At 32.7% G+C, this 20,913-nt stretch overlaps 2 protein-coding genes across 3 annotated transcripts; both read left to right on the top strand.

Moving 5' to 3' along the window:
• The first annotated feature begins 1,354 nt into the window (after positions 1-1,354).
• LOC129901610 (magnesium/proton exchanger) lies at positions 1,355-12,587 on the top strand. Of its 2 annotated transcripts, XM_055976856.1 has the most exons (10): positions 1,572-1,636; positions 2,276-2,438; positions 4,404-4,864; positions 5,959-6,134; positions 7,702-7,820; positions 8,065-8,225; positions 9,265-9,392; positions 10,234-10,450; positions 10,893-11,022; positions 11,819-12,587. In XM_055976856.1, exons 3-10 carry the CDS (start codon positions 4,471-4,473, stop codon positions 12,114-12,116), a joined length of 1,623 nt encoding a protein of 540 aa, XP_055832831.1. In that variant the 5' UTR covers positions 1,572-1,636; positions 2,276-2,438; positions 4,404-4,470; the 3' UTR covers positions 12,117-12,587. The 2 variants fall into 2 exon arrangements, with proteins under 2 accessions (XP_055832830.1, XP_055832831.1); XM_055976855.1 differs by lacking the exon at positions 2,276-2,438 and having other exon boundaries at positions 1,355-1,636.
• Positions 12,588-17,201: 4,614 nt separating this feature from the next.
• On the top strand, positions 17,202-18,726 carry LOC129901609 (protein SENESCENCE-ASSOCIATED GENE 21, mitochondrial-like). Its single transcript, XM_055976854.1, has 2 exons — positions 17,202-17,476; positions 18,167-18,726. Exons 1-2 carry the CDS (start codon positions 17,403-17,405, stop codon positions 18,375-18,377), a joined length of 285 nt encoding a protein of 94 aa, XP_055832829.1. The 5' UTR covers positions 17,202-17,402; the 3' UTR covers positions 18,378-18,726.
• Positions 18,727-20,913: the final 2,187 nt, after the last annotated feature.

The following is a 20,913-nucleotide window of genomic DNA, read 5'->3' as shown; positions in this document are numbered from 1 at the left end:
GAAACAGCCTCTCTACCTCTATGAGGTAGTGGTATGATCTGCATACACTTTACCCTCCCCAAACTCAATTGTGGGATTCCACTGGGTATGTTGTTGTTGTATCTTTTTATCAAATTTGAAAAAAAATAAAATTGAAAGAGAGTAGAGAGATTTTAGAGTATGAATTTTGATCTTGAAGATTCGGTTGAAATAGTTCACGATACTATTATCAATGAAGATTCGGTTGAAATAATTCAAGATACAATCAAGGAAGGACTTTATTAATCAAGAATGATCGTGAAATTTCTTTGGTTACCAAAGTAATTGCTTTTGTTTCCATAGTTCCCGCAGGTCTATTTGCATTAGCTCGTTCTTGTGTTACAAAAGGGAACAATCCAATTTTATCGGAGAATATTTCTACTCATTGTGCATCAAATCTAGGACGAGCTGCAACAACTAAAAACATAACTTTATTGATAAAATTTTTGCTCTTGGCAATGCTCATTAGGATCTTCTTTACCAGGCAGTAAATAATACATTTCATTTTTTTGGGTCATATGAACCGCTTCTCGGCGATATGAACCGTATTGAACATGGTGGTAAAAATTGGATAATGTGGTATGCTATCACGATCAAACATAGATATGCAAAATTGCAATCGATTTATTTTAGTTTCCTCTTTCAAATAAGGCTTTATGGTATTAAAATGTCTTCGTATATGTCCCGACTTCAAACACCTAAACAAAATGGTCCTACTCATATTTATAGAACAAGCTAATTTTGGAATAAAAGAAATATCACATTATAGTGTACTCAAACTATAAGCTGCTAATCAATTATAGGACTAAAATATAAAAATAAAACTTGTGCTTATGTTGAATTTGTAAGCAAAATATAAGCTGCTAATCAAGTAGAAAAATAAAGATAATGTCTAATAAAAACAAAATGGTCAAATCAGACTAAATTTGGCAGTATTAGAAAATTTCCCAAAGCCATGAATATAAAATTGAGTTTGATAGAAGTCTGTTTTACTTTCAAATTAAAACTCTTCTACAAATCTAGATTAGTCGACTTTCAAAATAGATATACGATTAGTGAGATTTTCCAAAGTGGTAAGTACTTCATTAAGTTAGCCCCAATTATGAAGACCATTTTAAATAGGAGTCTTTTATCTGAAAGTAAAATTTTTCAATACAAATCTGAATTAACTTCTAAAATAAAATTCTTCAAACTCAAATCTAAATTAGTTGAGCTTAAAGCAATACCAAATTAGTGGCAAGTATTCCTAAGCCAGCCCATTTTATAGAGTCCAACTTTTAATAGGAGAGGAATTTTCCTACATGAATGACAAAGACATCGGGTGAGAAATCTTTAAAAAAAAAAAATTAAAAAATAGATCTCGTCTCTCTCGTGTTCCACATGATATATAGTACCATGCTTACTCCTAAATTATTGCTTTACAGATAGCAATCTGCCATTCGATCTCAATTACAGGCAACAATCCGGTGGTGCTCATTCCATGCACGTCCTCTTCTTCTTGTATATCCCCACAACATTTATGTAATTTCCTATACACAAATTAGTTCAAGACCCCATTTTTATACTTTTTTTTTCAATCACAAAAAGGGTCCAAAATGGTTATTGATAGTTGTATTTGGTAAGTTTTCGATCGACCCATCTGCAAATCTTGGATTTATTGTTGATTTTTGTCTGACCCTTTTCGTTTAACTTATGTTCCAACAATCTTGGAATCAGTGGCAGAGTGTTTATTGTGTATTTCTTTCATTTTTTGAGTAATTGAAATTTGAATTATGAGGACAAAGATTGCTTCTTTTTAAGTTATGTTGTAGAAGTTAACTTTCAGATGTGTATTGTGGCTGATGGCTGAGTACAAAATTTTCTTCCTTTTGAGCTATATTTGGGAAGTCAATTTTCAAGCTTAAGTTTTCCTAATTCTAGAGGATTGCATTTTCTGATGTAAAGGGCCTTAAAAGAAGTTTTTTTTGTGTGGTGACCATGCTCTTGTAGTCCATATAAATGAATTGCCATTTTGGGATATCATAACTTCCTTTAAATCTTATTTTCTTTGTAAAGACTTGATTTTTATACATTATGTGGGAGAAATTTATAGAAGTTTGTCATTTATGTAGATAGGAGAGACAATAATTCCAGTGATTATAAAGTTAACCATAATTCTTGTAGCTCTTAAGTTTTGTATCCCCTTGAATTCTTTGTGTGGTAATTTCTTTATATTTTGACTCCCCTTAGTGAAAATCCTGGTTCCTTCACTTTCTAGGCCTGGTGTATGTCTTTGGGTTGTCATGCACCTTTCACACGATTAGGACCACATGAAGGAAAAGCTGACGATCCAGAGGGAAGAGACTGGGTTCTGGTGCCCTGGAAAAAGTGCAGTACTGTTTGATCAACAGCAAGTTTTCTCCAGAATTAGGAAGGATAATGTAATGCAGCATTTCTCTTTTTAGAAACTAGTGGAGTTGACATTATTACAAGCATTTGCATCATAGAAATAGAACAAAATCTTCCAAAAGAAAAAAGAATAAAGGCGAGATTAAGAAAAAATGATAAATGTGCTGATCAAATGTCAAAATTTTCTTCTGTATTACTTTGGATCATGTCTAACTCCTTTTGTTGGAGAAATTTGCTATACTAAATGCGAGCGTCACTTGGGTTCCAATAGTTCCTACAAACTGCATGATTGAGAGAAATGATTAAAGAAAGGTTTATGGAGATACTCTAATTCGTAAACTATCAATACACTTATCACACAACTAGTATCTTAGGAGTAATAGTTAAGTCTAAACAAGGAAAGTGAGGTACTGATATGATCACGAGCAGAACTTCTAACCTATAGGGAAGAATTAAGGGAGAAGACACTTGAAGTGCACCTAAGAATTGAGATGTTGTCTAGGAACAGCTTCTGTGATGTGAATGGCACAAATATGGTTGCCAATGCCATTTGAGTAAGTGTTAAATTGGGTAATATTGTGCTGTATCTTCTAGGCATCATTCTTGGAGGGTTACAACTCTCTACTTCAGACCTCCAAGACACATGAAACTTGATGTTAGCCTGAATGGTAGAGTCAATTGACCAGGCACTCATTTTCACCATTTTCCTATGCATGGAACTTGGCCTTTTTGGCTAGATCGTACTTGCAATGCAACAAAAACTCAGAATAGATAAAAGAATTACGACATTCATCTTTCACAATTCGATTGTTTTGCTTGTCACTCCTGTAAAGATATGACACCTGGGTCTAACTCCATCCCAGAAGCTAGCTCATGAAGGGAGGATTGCCCAAGTCTATATAAGCGGATTACCAGTCCATTACCCAACCAATGTGAGACTTTTTACCCACTCTAACACCTCCTTCATGCCCAGGCCCAACTGGAGCGTGGATCGGGAGTTCAAACGGGGATGAACTTGGCTCTGATACCATGTAAAGATGACACCTGGGCCTAACTCAACCCAAGATAGCTCATGAGGGGCTAAGTTGCACGGACTCTTCTCTTTCAATGCCGCACCCGTGTCGGATTCTCCAAAAATATACTACTTTTGGAGAATTCGACACGCACCCATTGACATTTTTGAAGAGTCCGAGCAACATAGATGAGGGAAGGATTGTCCAAGTTCATATAAACAGACTACCAGTCCATTACCCAAACAATGTGAGACTTTTTACCACTCTAACAACTCCAATGATTTGATGTAGAGACTCGTGTAATGTTAGTCTTAGGTCCAATGGCCCTCAATAGAAAGTCAACACTGGTAATTGTATGACCTCGGATACAATGTATTTGCCTTTACTATTAAATCTCTGTGCATTATTCTGAGATCAGCCCATGCCTAAGCTTGCAAGCTTCTTCTCAGAAAGCTACTGGTGTAATTTGTTACAAAACCCTTTCTAAATTTCAATTTCTATCTGCATTTCTTTCCTTCACAATGTCTAATTTCATCATACACTTGAATTGGTTAATGAAATGCCAAAGAAGGCAAATTCATTCTTGACTCTGTTGGTGCCAAATAACTTACTCTTATGTACTTGGACGTGTTATGTCATATTAGTAACATTTAATACTGCAAATGTTTGGGCTGCATCTGTCCCCTTGTATATTGACTTAGTACATGGTTTTTTGTGGTCTGAAGTGCGTACTTGGACATGTGTTATGTCATATTAGTAACATTTAATACTGCAAATGTTTGGGCTACACCTGTCCCCTTGTATATTGACTTAGTACATGGTTTTTTGTGGTCTGAAGTGCAAAAGAAACTCTTGGAGATCTTTTTGTATACGTGATGGTGCTATCTTTTCTTCAGATTGCTACTATTGTTACTTGATGTAATGAGAACTGTATTAAGACTGTCATTTGACTTTGATTATCAACAACTGTTGCACAAATGTCAGATCCGCATCCGCCCGAAAGAATAATCTTTCTGGGGCTTGAGCCGTGAAGGGAAAAATATTTATCAAGATGACCTCACTGGGTAACTATACCACTGGCGGCACAAATGGACATTCAAATATCATTAGACATGAAAAATGTGATGCCTATTTACTTATCCATCTAGAAACTGTTCTTGGCGAAGGCTTTCGAACTTTCTTGTACTGTTTGGGGCTTGCCTATTGTTTTATTGGATTGTCAGCTATAACTGCTCGGTTTTTCCGGTCCATGGAAAGTGTTGTTAAGCATAGTCGATCTGTAGAGACGATAGATCCTCTCACAAACACGAAAATTGTCAAAAATGAAAAGGTGTGGAATTACACAATTGCAGACATCACTCTACTGGCATTTGGGACAAGCTTTCCACAGATCTCATTAGCTACAATTGATGCGATACGAAATATTGGAAATTTATACGCTGGAGGTTTGTTCTGGATTTTCTGTTCTGCATTCAGAATCTTGACTTAATTGTGTTATAATTTTTGTTCTTATTCATAATACAAGGTAAGAAAGCATGGCATCAAAGTGTCAGTTTCCTCTCTTATGCATAATTTTAGTTTGTTTTACAATTTTTCCTTTTCTGGAGGTTTGCGATATAATTATATGCTCCTTTAAGAAAGCATGGCATCAAACTTTCAGATTCCTCTTTTCCTATTTTTTAATCGTAGCTAACCAAACTTTTCTAGTTGTAATGGATACTAAAGTGAGCCATTGATGTGTGTGTGTGTTTACATTGTGTTATGACGTCTGGTAAAGATGCACTTTGAGAGAGATTTGTCCCCACATATTGTGCTTGTGGTGATCTCCTCTTGGACATTGTTGAGCAAATGAGGCGAATAAAAAACAAGCTACAACTACAGGATGTCTGGAAGTATTGCTCACCAATGATGTCCCTACACTCTTCCGCTCTCTGTTGAGGAACCTTAAGACCTGACAATGAAATAGTTGACCTTCTAATGATTTTATCTTGAGTAACTCTCAATATTATTGAGTTCACTAAGGATATTGATTTTTACAGAGTAGAATACAGATTTCACTTTTAAATGTTTTCTTGTGCTTATATTACTGGTTACTGGTTAACATGTTCTTCACCCCATTATGTTAGTCTCTGAAGTCATGGAGTACAAATATATTCCATTTTGACCATTAAAATAGAAAACACAGAATATTAATGGCTGCAACCTTTGAATGACGAGTTACTGGAACCTTAAGAGATGCTGAGATAATGACTATGAAATCAATAGTTGATCGCTTAATATTTATTTCAGAAAAATTAATATGTTAATATACTTGTGTTATGGGAAATATTATGTATAGTTTCATGATTTATCTTTTTTTCTATTGAGAAATGAGCAGATAGAATGTGAGAATCTAATTTCCTTTGGAAAAATTTGCTCGTACCTGTTGTTATAATATTGATATATAATGTATCATTTCTACTAGATACCAGAAAATTGCCTGAATCTTGGGTATCCGCTGTCTTGCTAATACACGCTTGCAACAATTTGACTTGACCAGGTTTAGGTCCGGGAACCCTTGTTGGTTCTGCTGCTTTCGATCTATTTCCAATTCATGCTGTTTGCGTGGTGGTTCCTAAAGCTGGAGAATTGAAGAAGATATCAGATATTGGAGTCTGGCTTGTTGAGCTCTTTTGGTCTTTTTGGGCCTACATCTGGCTGTATATAATTTTAGAGGTTATCTGCTCACATTTTTCCATGAACATATGCTTCATTAAAATTCACCTATTTGGTAGACTCTTTTTCTTGACGAGTAGTTTTGGTTTTGACTCTTTCCTAGCGGCTAGCACAAGGATTTTTCAAGCCTTGGAAACAGCCTCTGGCAGAAATGCAAGGCAAGGCTGCGTACAATAGACCCTTGTGGTCAGGCCCTTCCCCGGACCCCGCGCATAGCGGGAGCTTTAGTGCACCGGGCTGCCCCTTTATTCTTTCTCTGAAAGAAGTCTTCTATTTTGTTGTCTTTTTTTTTTTTTGATAACCGTGGTGTCCGGGCCAGTTTGCACGCACCTCGACTAGTTTCACGGGATACCCGTCACCTCCCACCAACAACTAGTAACTCTGTCCACCAAGGTTGGATGAGAAGAAATTACCTATTGTTGTCTTTGCTGGGATTTGAACCTGAGACCTCATGGTGCTAACAATCCACTTCTAGTTTGTTCGTCTTCTTGCACTGCTTTGGGTACATAAATGATATGCAGTCCTGACCAATCATCCTGGTGGCAGGGTGTGCTTGATTAACTTAATTTGAGGGGTTTTGTATTACCAAACTGTTGGATGAACCTAAACCATCAAGCGGCTACTTATCGATACTTAATGCTGCTGACCTATAAACTGACCTTCTTCTCTAGTTACATCATATGGTATGACATAATCATTGAGTTCCTTGAAAATTGTCATTAAAGAAAGATTATCATCATAGTGTTTACTTGTGAAAGTTAGCTGACTAGCATCATGTATTTGCTAACAATCATAACGTAAAACTTTCTTTGATGTCTTTTGCTTCCCTTATTCTTTGAATCTAATCACTAATGCCACTTTGGAAGCATACATGCATGTTGGTTAATGAATAAGACATGACTTTATTCTTATGACTTTCTCCACATGTATGGAAGGATGACCATACAAGATATATAGGTGAACTTGTAGATAAATGTTAATTCACTACTGTATTTCTTTTCCAAACCCACTTTGAATTGTTTTACTTGAGCTGAGGTGTTTTTGGAAACAGCCTCCCTGTCTTCACAATGCTGGGGTAAGGTCTGCAACACATCACCCTCCCTAGACCTCACTTGTGGAATTACACTGGGTATATTGTTATTGTTGTAGATAAATGTTAATCACAAATAATAAATTTGTACGACCTTGAAACTCATTTTCTTCTACATCAAGACTATGAAACTGATAATAAAATATTGCATTTTCCGTCATTGATGAAATGTGACCAGTAATGGAATAATACGTGTCTTAGGCGTCTGTCACTTCTTGACAATAAAACGAACACTCACTTATTAACATCTTGTTTATGGACATAACTGACTTTGTTGATGTGGAGTCCAGAGGTTTTGTAACCTTATGGGAGTCTGTTTACCAGTGTTTTAATTTGAGCTATCAGATTTACCTTATTGATGAAATGTGCATGGTGCAATAATGAAAATGAAAATGTCTTAGTCCTCTTTCACTTCTTCACAGCAAAACAAGGATTCAGTTAATGATATCATGTTCCTGAATATTATTTACTTTGTAGGTGTGGACCCCAAACATTGTAACTTTGTGGGAGTCTATCTTAACAGTGTTGCAATTTGGGCTATTGCTGATACATGCCTATGCACAGGACAAACGTTGGCCCTATTTGTCCCTACGTCTGTATGTATTATGTTTATTACCATAAATTGTAGTGTCTCCATTCTCTGGTTGATGTTTGTTTCAGCTTGTTTTTATTTTCTGTTGAGTTTCCCACATTGGCTATTAAGGGATGGGAGGGTCTCTTTATATACTAACTTCTTGAGCTAATTTTTGGGTTGAGTTTGGCCCGTGGTCCATTTTCTTTATAATTTTCTCATATGGGAAAATGATCTAATTTGTGCATTGTATACTTTCTACCATTTAGAGAAAGAGCTGAGAGGCCAGAGGAGTGGGTGCCCGCTGAGGTTGTTAAATATAGGCCTCTTGACAAGGTTCATGATCCACACTCGGAAGTATCTCAAGTTGGTGAAGAAGAAAATAGCGGAATTGTTGATATTTTTTCCATTCATTCAGGAGAGGGGACAGGTAATTTCAAGACAGTGATGCTTTGTTTTACCTGGGATATCCAGTTCTTCCCAGTTTATGTGATACAATTTCACTAGGTACAATGTTTAGAAAGCTGATTTGGAATATGTTTATATTAGTCAGAGTAAATGAAAATAGGGAACTGAAGTTAGTTTGATTAGGAGAGCATTATATGACAGTTTTTTGAATTGTTTAATGAAAAGAAATTCAATGTTGTATAGGATACTATTATTTGCAGAAATGCATCACACATTTTGGGACTTTCTAAGTTGAGAAGTGTTTTAATGGGGGGCTTATTATAATTAGTATTAATGTTGAATTTTGCTTCTATTAAGGATTGCAATATAAGTGTTGCAGAATTATAAGGTGCACTTGCAATGTAGAATAAGATGTTTCATTGTGGGTTTACTATGAGGTTATGGTGGGATATGTTTAGGTGGTTTGGCACTCCATGAGTAATGCCAAAAACTGTGAAAGACTTGTTGTTTGGTTGGAGAGTGAGAGAAGGAGGAGAAGAAGAAGGGCTTGGAACGTGGTTCCACTTGCTTTAATGTGGAAAGTTTGGGGAGAGAAATACAAGAGCTTTTGAAGGAGTAGAGTTGAGTTTCTCTCAGTTGAGGAGTAGTCTCCGTTCCCTTATTTTCTTTTCCTTGGTGCATGTTCCTTATTGTATAGATGATTGGTGGAGTTTGTAGAGAATCATTTCTCTTTGTAGATTATTTACCTTTTGGTATATCCCATGTATACGGCCAGTTTGGTCTTGTTTATGAATGAAAAGATATTTACCTGATATAAAAAAGGTGCACCTGTAAAAAGATTTCTAGGAAAAGTTTCAAGTAAAAGGCAGACAGACAGGCACTTTAAATGAACAATATAAAATTTCATTTCTGGGAGAGTAATAGATAATGATAGTTCTATGCAGTTGCATAACACAAGTAAATATAGAATTATTGTTGGTTATCAATTTGAAACTTTAGAAAAAGGATTTAATCTTCTCTCTGCAAGTAACTTTGGTCTGACAATTCTTTTGTAACAACAGGTCATTTTTATCGAAACTTAGCAGGTGAAGATGTCACTGAACCGTCCACACCGAAGAGTGGCAATATCATTCCTGAAGAATCTGATATCCTCTCAATTTGGAAGCATCAATTTGTGGATGCTCTCATGGTACTGTTTTCTAATAACCGTGTTAATATGTTTCTTTGTTTTATCTCACAGTGGCTGAGATATTATTCTGACACAAACTGTCAATGAGTATTTGTTACAGTATAAACAATTCTCGTTTTCTATACCTACTGTGACTGCTGTGCTAAATGTGGAATGGATAATTACTCCATTCTACTGTGCTATGTGCTTGTCCTAGTTAAACAGAATTTTAATTGATGCCCGTTGTTATCAAAAGCAAAAAGCGCAAAAAAGCTCTAAGATCCGTTGGGGTTTTAAGCACAAAGCGCAAATAAAGTGTGGGCTTTAATGAAAAAATGCGCAAATGGAGAAGATATACAAATATATATATGTTTAGTCCAAGACTAATAATAATAAGCATGAATAACAAATATGACAAAAAAAAATTAAAAAAATTATGATAAAGAAAAATATCTATTGTTGAGTGTCGCCTCCTAGGAGACGCTCATTGGCTAGAAAAAGTTTGTCTTAGAGCCTTGATGGTGACACTAAAGCGCACATTAAGCGAGGCGAAATGCTCAACATGTTTTGCACCTTGCTTCTGGGCTTAAGCGCGTCTGTGACAACACTGTCTTGAAATGACTTTCCAATGATACTGTGTTTATTTACTACCCCATGTTCATGAACTTAATTAGGCATGAAAATGGGGTGGATGTATAAAGCTTAACACTTAGCACTACTACAGTGTTGTTCATTTTATAGTTTATTCAATATAATCTGACTCTAATTCAGACCTTTACTCTCACGATTTACAGTAACATTCCTGTCCTGTTCCACACCCTCTACTTGATGGATTAATGGGGTGGTTTGTTAATCTTTTCAGTTGGGAAGTACGGAATCCAGAAAATTGAATAATATATACCTACGCGTTGCAAGAATTTTCTGGCAGTGGCTTCTTCTACCGTGGAAGCTTCTTTTTGCGCTTGTGCCACCGTATCAGATTGCCCATGGGTGGATTGCTTTCATATGCTCTTTGATATTCATCAGTGGAATAGCTTATGTCGTGACAAAGATCACAGATTTGATAAGCTGTGTTACAGGTTTTCACCCTTACTTCAGATTAGGCGTAATACATAAACCAACACTCAAACTTGGCTTCAGCTAGCAAGTAAACACTCTAACTTTGAGAGTACACATCTAGATTCCTCAACTTGGTTTCAACTGATAGCTAAATATTCCAACTCGTCTTCATTGTGTCTCGTGGAAACCCGATGCTGACGTGACTCATAAATTTGGAGATGTCTAGCTGATCATTTTGTAAGTTGGAGTGTTCAGCTAACACAATGGAAATGAGTTGAGGTGTCTAGATGTGCATACTCAAAGTTGGAGGTGCTTAGTTGCCAGCTCAAGTCAAAGTTTGAGTGTCTGTTTATGTATTATGCCCTTCAGATTGTTCAGTGCTTTTTCAATGATCATAAATGTTCTTCTGCCTATATGCTTCGCCCGGTCTAACAACAAACATTGTACACAATGTACTTGCAGGAATAAATCCTTATGTAATTGCGTTCACAGCTTTGGCAAGTGGAACCTCATGGCCTGATCTCGTGGCCAGCAAAATTGCTGCAGAACGACAGCTTACAGCCGACTCTGCCATTGCTAACATTACCTGCAGGTTTCTTCATCAGTCAACTATGCCCTTAACCTATTACATAGTTTATTAAATTAACAGAAGGCATGCCAGGTCCATAGAGATTTGGCAAATTGCTTTCATTGTTTTCCAATTTTCATTTTCCTTTTTTCCAAATCTCACTGAATAGCAATTTAGGCGGTATAGAAGTTCATCAAGTTTAGTTTTTGTCTCTACTAACAAGGTAAAAGACTAAGGGGTCGTTTGGTAGGAGGGATTAGGAAAATGACTCCAGTGTATAATTTTGAATAAAATAATACGATGTTTGGTTGGAGGGATTAGGAAAAGAAACAATCTCACTATAGCTAAGTGCTGCGTTTGGTTGGCCATATAAGAATATATAATCCATGCATAATAACTTTATGTGGTGTTTGGTTGCCTAAATTAAACGATGCCCCCATTAAGTTATCTGACATTCGATGTATTATCTTGTGCGGGATAAAGTGTGGAATAAGAATACATGTATTAGCAGTACGGAGATAAAAGTACTTGAGGATAAAAATGTCCTTGGAGTAAATAATTCCAACATAAATTTCATGTATACTTATTCACTGCATACCAATCCCTACCCCCCACCCCCAATAACTAACATGTGAACCAAACGACCTCTTAATATAGTAGTTAGCCAATGACTAGTTATTTGCATCACGTTTTTATTAATCTCTCATAATCCTTGTGATGAGAAACCAGAATTGTAGGAAATGTGAATTTAACATTTACATTCCTTGAAACAAGATATTCTGGTGTCTGACTTACATTTTTACGCTCTTTGTCCTTGTAGCAATTCGGTGAACATCTATATAGGCATCGGCGTACCCTGGCTAATTGATACACTGTACAATTACATCGCATACAAGGAGCCATTGCGAATAGACAATGCAGAAGGACTAAGTTTCTCTCTGCTTGTTTTCTTCTCCACTTCTGTAGCCTGCATCGGTGTTTTGGTGTTTAGACGTCTAACTATAGGTGCTGAGCTTGGCGGGCCAAGAGTTTGGGCATGGGTGACTTGCATGTTCTTCATGTTGTTATGGCTTATATTTGTTGTGCTATCTTCTCTCAGAGTTTCTGGTATCATATAACAATCTCAGTCCAAATCATTCATGGAAAAGGGTAATTTTTATACTCGTTGTATTGATCAATGGATATTGGACTGAGATGGGTTTAAATGGAAGCGATGTGGACAGTGAGTATTTATATGGTCTATTCTGACTCACTTGGGATCGATAGTAGTTGTTATTGTCGTAGGTGGATATTGGACTGAAACGGGCTTAAATGGAGCGATATGGACAATGAAATTTTTTATGGTCGATTTCAACTTACTTGGAATCAATAGTAGTTGTTATTGTTGTATTGTAATGATTGATGTAATACTAAAGTTAAGTATTGAAGTATTGCATATATTTGTGTACCTATACACACTTGTGGACTTTAGTAAAGTGTAAATTTTTTATACTCATTGTATTGATCGTGATGGATATTGGACCGAGACGAACTTAAATGAAACAAATGGACAGTGAAGATTTATATGATTGATTTTGACTTGTTTGGGATGGATGGTAGTTGTTATTATTGTATTGTAACGATCTATGTAATTTAGGGTTGTTTATTTACATTATATCTAAATGGTAAACAAAACATATCAGTTATTATAGGTTAATTATATTGATATTATTTCTTTTTGACATTATTAGTATATATAATTCACTCAAGTAACATGGTTAAACATATTTACGTAAGTTGGTCTGGACATCATTGTTATCTGAAGTTATTTTTAAAAAAGGGAGGAGAATAACATTGTTATTTTATTCGATCCATATAATTAATAAGATAGGTGAATAATTATGAATAAACATAAGATTACCTATGTAAAGAAGCAAAATATCAACTACCCACCATGTGTTTTAAATTTTATTAAATTAAAAATGATAATATTTCATACTGATATTAATTTAATCTAATTCATGAAATGAAACAAACCATATTGTGCATATGCTTGCTGTTAGTATAGCAAGAATATTGTCGTGTCTAATATTCTCTTCATTATTAATCACCGCAAAATAATTCTTTCATTATTAATCACCATATATCTAAGGGGCTTGTGGAGCTACAATTTCGCTTACAAATTCGATAAAACTTAGTAATTTTAGCTCAATCAAATTCTTTATTTGAGTTAAAATTCACTTTAATATATATAAACAAATTTATCCATAACACAATAAGTTGTTGATAATCTATAACTCATAACCTAAATATCCTAATTCCACCTCTATACATAATAATCCTTTCATGACTATCCGAGATCTCTACTTTGAGTTTCTTAGGTACAAATCGTCTTTATTAGGGAGTATTTTATAATGAAATTTTCTGGTATAAATTTAAATTTAATCGAACTTCAATACGAGTATCAGACATCGAATGAAAAAATAAAATAAAAATCTTTTTCATGATTATCCTCCGCATAGACAATTCATGTATTATAATCCTTGCATTATTAGTATAGGAATTAAATAAAAAATAAAAACTCTTTTAGTAATCAACTTTAATCATTGGTATCGTGCAACTAATATACTTGACTTTTAATTATTTTATATATATATATATATAAAAAAAAAAAATTGCCAGCTGGTTTTTTAAATTATTTTTAAAAATATTATAGTTTATGTAAAAGCTCATTATAATCTATCAATAAAAGTTTGTGATAAATACACATTCATTTTTATTCAAATAATCTGACATTCGAACCTTGTTCAGCGTTAAGTATGAAGTCATTTTTGTGGGAGAACGGTTTATATGTCAATATGAGACTTAATCCAATTTTAGTTGGCCCAATAACTAATATAATAGGTGAAAAACTAAAAACAAACAAACTCATTATATATAGTGTAAGAATTCAGTTTACTTTTTTGGGTCAACTACCCACCATGTTTCCAAAACTTTATAATTTCCCTGTTTTAAAAAGAATGACTTAGTTTGACTTATTATAGAGTTGCATAACTAAAATTTGAAAGTATGTTGAATGTACTAAAATATTCTTTAATTTTGTGGACTTAAATATGTTAAATAGAAAGCTAAAATTAAAGTATTACCAAAAAAGAAGAAATGAGTTGTTCTTTTTAAAACATATTAAAAAAATAGATTATTTTTTTTAAACTAAGAAAGTATGATATATTAAAGGAAAAATGAACGTTTGACTAAATCTTAATTTAATTGATTATACTCTTGAGAAAAAGAAGAAGAAACATTTAATTTAGTGCATAATAATTTATATGCTGTCCGCTTGCATTGCAAAGGGCCAAATAATTCAATCAATTGCAACATTTTTCTTTCTTTATTAAAAAGAACATGTAAAATCCGTTTTGATTAGTCGATGGTAGAAAATTGATAGGTTTTAAGTGTTGAAATTTATTTTATAAGTAAGCATTTATATGTTTGATAATAGTGTTGAAAGTTGAAACTAATTATAAACAAGTGATACGTTTAGAAAAAATATATTAATAAACTATTCTTTTATTAAAATGACTAAAATAGTTTGAAAATATTTATTAAAATTTATCAATTTGAAAGTATCTTTATATAGAAAAGGAGGAGTGGTGGATACAAAGTGAAAATGAAGTTAGAGATTTTATAATAAATTGAATTTTTGTGTATGCCACCGTTAAATTACACAAATATATCATCTAAAGATATTTTAAAATATCTTTAAATGATAGTTGTTTGACCCAATGTGGTGTCACCTTTACAAACACAAATTTCTAATTAGTGAATGCTGCAAAAAAAAGAAGGTAAAGTGCTAATGCACACATTTAATAATGCCAAAAAAATTTTATCATCTATTTAATATTTTATAGCATTATTTTGTATTTATAGCATTTTGGTGATACGATCAAATGGTAAATGTGAGCATAATAAAAATATATGGTGATCAAATGATTTTTTAGAATGATTCTTTTATCGTCTAATTTGGTAACTTTTAATTTTTAAACTTCTGGCATATGGAATAACTCTAGGAATTTAAGGAAATCGAATATACCACAAATCAAATACATCACGTAAATTGGGATGAATTTGTTTTACTTTTTCTTTATATTATACTATATATTTAAATTTATGATAAAAATAGTACTATAATATGTTATTTAAAAATTACTTAATAACATTAAGAGTATTATATATCACAATAACTAACAATTTAAAATATTTAAAAAAACATATTAAAAATCTAAAAAATTCTCAAATTCCACATGTACCACATAAATTGGGACAGGGGGAGTAACATATATTATTGAAAAATTACGTTTTGATAACTTTCAAAATTTCAAATATGCGACATAAACTGGGACAGAGAAACATATATTATTTGGAAATTACGTTACGAGTATTATAAATCACAATAATTAATTAACAACTTAAAAATATTTTTTAAAACATATTAAATTTGATTAACTCTCAAATTTTCACATGTACCACGTGCGCGCGAGAGAGGGGAACATATATTATTTGAAAATTATGTTAATTAAGAGTATTATAAATGAGAATAATTAACAACTTAAAATTTTAAAAAAACATATGAAAATTTGATTGACTCTCGAAGTTTCATATGTGCCACATAAATTGCTACAAAATAGTAACATATATTATTTAAAAATTATGTTAAAAATACTATAATATTTAAAAATTATATAAAAATTTTATTAACTCTCTCAATTCTACTCGTGTCCATATAAGACTGAAATGTAAATTATTGGTCAAACAAATGAGAAAAAGCATTGACTAAGAATTAGACACGTTGCAGTTTTGCTTCCAGAATCTTGAAAAGTAAGCAAATGCCGACGTTATATAAATTTTCGTATAATTATAAATGATTTTATTAAAATGAAATAAAATTTTTGAAATTAAAATAAACAACGACGTATAATTTTTTTTTGAGATAGACTAAAATAAAAAGTATTTCATATATTGAACATAGGGAGTTCTATTTTATTTTAGTGTTTGGATTAGTCATGAACGAGGACACACTTTATTTTAATAGAGGAATATATTTAGATCGAAAATATAACAAAAAAGATATATTTGAATTAAAAGTATAATGAAAAATGTATTTTAATTATTTTTAATAGTATAAGATATATTTTTCCTTTACCATGTAATAAATTTATCATTTTTGTCGAATTAAATATGAATAAATAAAAATAAATTAACAAAGTATAACTAAAGAATATTTTAAAAATTGATAAATTTCAAATTCTGAATTAACGAGATTTAAGATGGCCCTCAGAGGCAACGACTAGGTGTTGATTAAGAAGAAAAACCTTCTCACCTTCTTAGAAGCCAACATTAACACATCTTAATATAATAAAAAATAAAATTTATATCGTTTAATTGTGACAAATATTTTAAAACAAGGAGTAGATTTTATTAAAATTGCGATGAATATTGCTTCTGTCTTAATTTATATGACTTATTTTTTTTTAATTAGTTCTAAAATATATTTCTATATTTAATAATAATGCAATTTTAAAATGTCTATTTTATCCTTAATAAAATAATTTATATTCGTCACACAAATATTTATGACATATTTTAAATCACAATTTCAAAAGTCTTTCTTTCCTTTTAAAATTCTGTATCAAGTCAAACTAAGTTATACTCTATCTCAATTTATATGACTTACTCTCATTTTTAGTCAGTTTCATTTTTTTTTTATTTCTTTCTTAAATTTCATATTAAATCAGAATAAGTTATATAAATTGAGTCGGAAGGAATATAAATTGAAACAGAAGGAGTATCAAATATGAACTCATTCAACTATAAAATTTTGTTACACAAGATTGGAATAAGAAAAAAATATTTCATAAAATTATTTTATCTCACCTTCTATATGAAACAATAAATAAAAATAGTGTCTACATTAACTAATACCTCACGTCAAACGATAAAGTTAATCCTAAATTTTATTTTAAAATTATTATCTCTATCCACCTAGCAAACGATCTCATAAAAAAATTTAAATCCCGCATCCGACTCCGATTGAGATTGCCCTCAGTAGCAACGAAAGACCTTTTCACCTTCTTAGAAGCCGTCATTAACGCGTCTCCATTTACAACTCTAATAATAATAATAACTGGTAAAATTGACTCTTTCTTCTTCTTCCTCCATATTTTTTGTCTATAAATACATATCTTTTCTCACATTATTTTTTCATATCTTAACATTTTTCTTCTTTCATTTATAAACACAGCTAAGAGTCGCCGCAAGTGAGAGAAAAAAACAATTCAAATTTGCTGCTGCGGAAGTAATTAAAAGTTTCAATTTCTTCCGCTGCAGCTTTAATTTGATTATCTATCGATCGACTCTTAGCACTTACAATGGCTCGTTATTTCTCCAACTGCAAAATTATCTCTGCTTTTGTTGTAGACTCTGTTTCTGTAGCTATTCAGAGGTAAACAAAAAAGTTCAATTATTTTTTCTTTGTTTTGTTTTTTTGGAGTAATAGATTCACCTGAATTTCATTCGTTCGATAAGAGATTGGTCGAATACAGTTATTTTTATTTAACTATTAATTTTAAAATTTAGTTATTGCCGTTTTGAAGTTGACTCCTAAAAATTAGAAATCTTCTTGTTTGGTTTAATTTTAAATATATAATAATAAATGTTGAGTCCATTAGCTTTTTTGTCTATTTTTTTTAATAATTTAAATCTCTTGAAAAATTATATTGTATAAGTGGGTCTAGAAGGTGGAATATGAGATTGATTGAATTCAGCAACTTTTGGTTAAAAAGTAAATTTAGAATTTATTTTATACCATTTGAAGTCGTTTTTATAAAATTCAGAACTCATAAACTAGATGTTGAATTTGTTAGCTTTTCTTCATCTAATTAATTTTTTCATATTTTAAATCTCTTCCGTGAGAATTGTAATTCCAATCTTCTCCTAAAATAAAAGAAAAGAAAAAGAAACAGAGTTGTATGATTCTTGTTTTTGTTTTTTTTCTTCGACATATCTTAATTTTACTCTCGATTATACTTTTGGGGTCATTTATATCATTGTCGTTAGTGTATTTGTTATAAATATGCATATAACGATGTTTATGTAATGTTTTTAAATTCTAATTTCGTCTCTGATTATACAGACGTGGATACGCGGCTTCATCACAAGGTGCTGTTTCTGGTAGTGTAAGAGGTACTGGGGCTGTTAGAAGCAATGTGATGGAATCAAACAAGACAACTTCATGGGGACCAGATCCTGTTACAGGTTATTACAGGCCAGAAAGTCATGTTAAAGAAATGGATGCTGCTGAGCTTAGGAACATGTTGTTGAAGTACAAACCTAGACAAAACTAAAAAGGGAAACATAGAATCAAGAATGCTTCTCGAGGAGCAGATACGGATTCAAGATTTGAATGTTAAGAGTTATGTTGAACTCGTTGTACTTTTGAAATTATGAGTTCCAGAATGTAATGTTAGTGGAAATATAGTAATTTTCTCACAGATTATGTATGTTCTTCGTGTAGAAAAAATGTTTAGTTCAGTTGAATCATTGGAACTATACTACATAGATGCCTTTGTTGAGAGAAAGAGGCAGATTTAGGATTGAAACATTCAACGTTTATGTTTTCTTCACTGAATTTATTGTACTTGTGAGTTTAGAATGTAATGTTAATGAAAACTATAGTTATTTCTTATTTTGAAAGTATGAGTTCAGTTGAATCCATTGGACCTATATTACAAAGATGGCTTTCTTGAGTATTAGAGGAAGATTTAGGATTTAAATGTTCCAACGATTATGTTTTCACCATTGAATTCATCGTACTTTTGAAAGTATGAGTTCAGAATAATGTAATGTTAGTGAAAATTATAGTAATTTCGTACCATAACTCAAATTAATATTTATGTACAAATACAACTTTAATTTCTATTATTTTCAAAAAAAATATTCAAATTTCACAATTATTATGTTCAAACACCTACTAAATTTAGTTTCTAGTATTCTCTATTCTCAAGTTAAGTGAAAAAAAGGTTGACAAATAAGCCACAATAATGCCCAAAACTTTCTTTGAATTATGTACACGGCAAACAAGAGTAACTTACATATGCACACGGCATTCCCATTGTTCACACAAAATAAAATTGTTGGCATTTTGATTATTTTATCAAATATCTATTATCTTAATGAATAATTTTATCTATTAAATTTTTGGACGGATAAAAACAAATTAAATAACTAATATTATTTTTTTTGGTTAGGATTGATCATAATTTTCGAATAGGAGTGTACCTGAATTTTTTCAGTCAATATTTGAAAAAAATAAAATAATTATTTAAATAAACATCATATTTACTTTTTATCGATTTGGATAATAAGACCTTGTTCCATTGGCTTAGTTTATTTCTGTGCTTGAGGAGGTTAGGTGTTTAATTTATGTTTAACCTCTATTAATTCTAATATTTTTGAGGAATCACGATGTCACGTAACATTTCTTCATCCTACATGCATCTACCTCGATTTTCAGAATATACATTCATTTTTATTGAAAATTAGGTCACATCCTGATTAAAACAGATGGACAAGGACATGTCACAACATTAAATCATTCTTATGCATAAATTAGTTGAAATAGTAGTGCATCTTCCAATTACTTAAATTATGGATGCAAGTATTTTTAATTTTATCATGCACCTATCACTTTCTTGAATTTTGGCTAGACATGTTATAAAAAAGAAATACCATAGACCCCCACGTTATTTGATCAAAAAGATCGTTCAGTTCGTATTGAATCTATCACTAAAATACATTTAAAAAATGAATAAGGCTAGGCAAAACGAAAAGGAGTTTTTCGTGTGTGAATTAAGTGATTGTCTGATAATGAGTATTGAAAATTTGTCATTCTGCTAAACATGATGGATTGAACATAGCATTATATTAAATAATTTTAACTTTTATATGTTAACAATATGAAATAATTAACTTTTATGCCATCAAATTATTTTAAAATATAATATTAATTAACTACAAACAAAAAATATGGGAGCCTGGGATAGTAGTGGGGATGCGAACACTATGTGGGATAGGACAGCTAGTTGTATTAGGGTTGTAGCAAGAGAAGTGTTGGGAGTCTCGACAGATAGCCATGGCCGGCATCGAGGGGACTGGTGGTGGAATGGAGAAGTGCAAGGAAAGGTGGAAGCAAAGAAGATAATGTATGCAAAGCTGATAGAAAGCAAGGATGAGGTGGAGAAGTGGACGAATAGGGAATTTTATAAGATAGCGGGGAAAGAGGCGAAGTCAGCGGTTTCAACGGCAAAAACGACAGCTTTTGAACGCCTTTATGCTGAACTAGAAGAGAAAGGCGGGGATAGGAAATTGTTCAAGCTAGCCAGGGCGCGGGAGAGAAGGCCACGCGATGTGGATCAAGTGAAGTGCATGGAAAAGTATTGGTATAGAAGACCCTCATTAAACAGAGATGGCAGTCGTACTTCCATAAACTCTTGAATGAAGAAGGGGACAAAGAGATTGTGTTGGGAGATTTGAAACATACAGGGAGGCTTCACGATTTTGGGTGTTGCAGGAGTATTACGGTCGAAGAGGTTAAGGGTACTGTGCATAAGATGCGCTGGGGAAGAGCGATCGGACCTGACAAGATTCTTGGGAAATTTTGGAAGAGAGTGAACTCGGTAGGTTTGGAGTGGCTGACTAGGTTATTTAATGTCATCTTTAAGACGGCAACGATGCCCAAAGAATGGAGATCGAGCGTAATGATCCCTCTATACAAAAATAAGGGGGATATCCAGAGCTGCAACAACTATAGAGGTATCAAGCTCCTAAGTCATACTATGAAAGTGTGGGAAAGAGTAGTGGAGATGAGGGTTAGGAGAGGCA

The sequence above is a fragment of the Solanum dulcamara genome, chromosome 8 (genome assembly GCF_947179165.1).
Source record: "Solanum dulcamara chromosome 8, daSolDulc1.2, whole genome shotgun sequence".
Taxonomy (NCBI): Eukaryota; Viridiplantae; Streptophyta; class Magnoliopsida; order Solanales; family Solanaceae; genus Solanum; species Solanum dulcamara.
Note: the sequence above shows the minus strand (reverse complement) of the source record. Positions and strands in the feature narration are given on the sequence as shown.

Excerpts from the sequence above, each read along its gene's own strand:
- LOC129901610 (XM_055976855.1), top strand. The coding sequence starts at position 4,471 with ATGACCTCACTGGGTAACTATACCACTGGCGGCACAAATGGACATTCA. Across the intron at positions 6,135-7,701 it reads GGCTGTATATAATTTTAGAG|GTGTGGACCCCAAACATTGT; the intron begins GTTATCTGCTCA and ends TTTACTTTGTAG. Across the intron at positions 10,451-10,892 it reads TTTGATAAGCTGTGTTACAG|GAATAAATCCTTATGTAATT; the intron begins GTTTTCACCCTT and ends ATGTACTTGCAG.
- LOC129901609 (XM_055976854.1), top strand. The coding sequence starts at position 17,403 with ATGGCTCGTTATTTCTCCAACTGCAAAATTATCTCTGCTTTTGTTGTA. Across the intron at positions 17,477-18,166 it reads GTTTCTGTAGCTATTCAGAG|ACGTGGATACGCGGCTTCAT; the intron begins GTAAACAAAAAA and ends CTGATTATACAG.